This window comes from Nicotiana tabacum, chromosome 7 (assembly GCF_000715075.1).
Source record: "Nicotiana tabacum cultivar K326 chromosome 7, ASM71507v2, whole genome shotgun sequence".
Lineage (NCBI taxonomy): Eukaryota > Viridiplantae > Streptophyta > Magnoliopsida > Solanales > Solanaceae > Nicotiana > Nicotiana tabacum.
The window spans coordinates 152,875,643-152,877,452 of record NC_134086.1 but is presented as its reverse complement, the minus strand read 5'-3'; the positions used below and the strand labels follow the sequence as shown (position 1 = coordinate 152,877,452).

The window sequence follows — 1,810 nt, the reverse complement described above, 5'->3', positions numbered from 1 at the left end:
TTAGTAGTACTACATAAACTATCAACGGCCATCTTTAATATGTCGACCACATATCCCTAGCTAGTTAAAAACTAGTATTACAGAAACATAAGAAAAATTCAAATATATTGATAAATCATAGGAGTAGTATTGTAGTACAGGTTTGTAACTTTATCTAAGAGCTAGCTTGGGATTATTAAACTACATTATATATCCTATGACTAACAGAAATTGATAGTATCCATATCGACATCTTTCGGGGAAGCCCAGAATGTAGCATGTTGATTGTCTTCGACTTGGTATTCCATATTCTCTTCATCATCCTTTGCTATAATATCATTCGACGACATCATTCCGTTGTCCTCAGCTTGAACATCTTCTGATTGCAGAACAGAATCAATGTATTCTTCAAGTAAATGGACTTGAACTTCAACCCCCTCATCTACGCAATCTTCAACATACTCCTCATGATCATTCACATCAACAATATCCTCTGTGGAATCCAACAAACCAAGTACATGGTCTTTAACTTGATCTCCCTCTACATATTGGATAATATTATTCTCTTGATCATCCAGCTTTGCTATAGTACCATTCGACCTTATACCATTGTCTTCAACTTGAACATCTTCTTGCAACACGGTGTTGATAAATTCTTCAATATCTCTCATATTCTCATCATTAACTACCTCATCAATATTGTTTCCTTTTTTCTTGTCACCAGGTTTGCCCTTCTTCTTGATCTTACAAATTACGAAACCTTTGTTCTTAATCTCGATAGCAGCCAGATAACGATCAAACAACGAGTACTCTGTCATCAACCACTCGCCGTTCACATTGTTTGACGATTTGTTAGCGGGGATGTACTTCAAACTTTTCACGTAACCCATGAGTCTTCCTTTATCATCAAACACCTCTCGGCCTTTGCCTTGAGGCTTCCAAGTGCCCTTCCCAACAGTTCTTGAAACTCTTTTCCACGTTGGCTTCTCTTTCTTCTGCGGCGTTATGAAGTAACGAGTGTTGTTGTTGTTGTTGTTTCCCTGATCATAAGCTTCGAAAATCTGCCATGGCTCCTTGTCGGCGTAGAGATCCGCCACCTGCATGAGTTCATTCTGAGAGTGAAGTGGCTCGTCTCTCACAAACCCTATTAGATACTTGAGCACTTCCCTGTCCGTCGGATGAAAGCGATGACCCATCGGGCGAGAAAAACACTTAGCCTGAGAATACTCCATTAATGAACAGTACTACTGCTGCGAAGAAATTATGAGTAAGGAAGAAATAGTAGAATGGCGGAAACCCTACTAAGATACAGTAGCTAGCTATGAATTGATGGTTGAGTTTTGAGGTACTCTATACTTATAGGCTATAGCTATTTGGAGTTGGATATATAGCTTATTTTTCATGCATGATTTGTTTCATTTCTTTTAGGGTTTTACCTTGAAGCTGCGGATTGGTACGGAGAAGATCCTCATCCTATATATTTTCCCTACGTTTATTTCATTTTTCCCATCTTTTTTGTTAGCATATATAATTACTTAGAATGTACTAGTTTTTCTTATTTCTTTTATTTATATCTATTTTGTGATTCGTCCACTAATTTCTTCCTTTTGGAATGTGTGACGACCCGACCCGTCGTCACGTGAGTTACCGCCCCGTTTCCCCCATTTTATGCTTCTTCATGTTTCGTTATCGATATTCGGTGTGTTAGAGTTAAATCGGATTGGTTTTAATAAGAAATAAGACACTTAGTCTCTTTTAAGAAGGCTTAAGTTGGAAAAGTCAACCGGATGTTGACTTATGGGTTAGAGGGTTCGGATGTGAGTTCCGATGG

At 38.3% G+C, this 1,810-nt stretch overlaps 1 protein-coding gene across 1 annotated transcript; it reads right to left on the bottom strand.

Annotated features, from left to right (window-relative positions):
• Positions 1-200: 200 nt before the first annotated feature.
• Positions 201-1,211, bottom strand: LOC107774479 (uncharacterized). Its single transcript, XM_016594014.2, has one exon. It carries the CDS (start codon positions 1,209-1,211, stop codon positions 201-203), a length of 1,011 nt encoding a protein of 336 aa, XP_016449500.2.
• Positions 1,212-1,810: the final 599 nt, after the last annotated feature.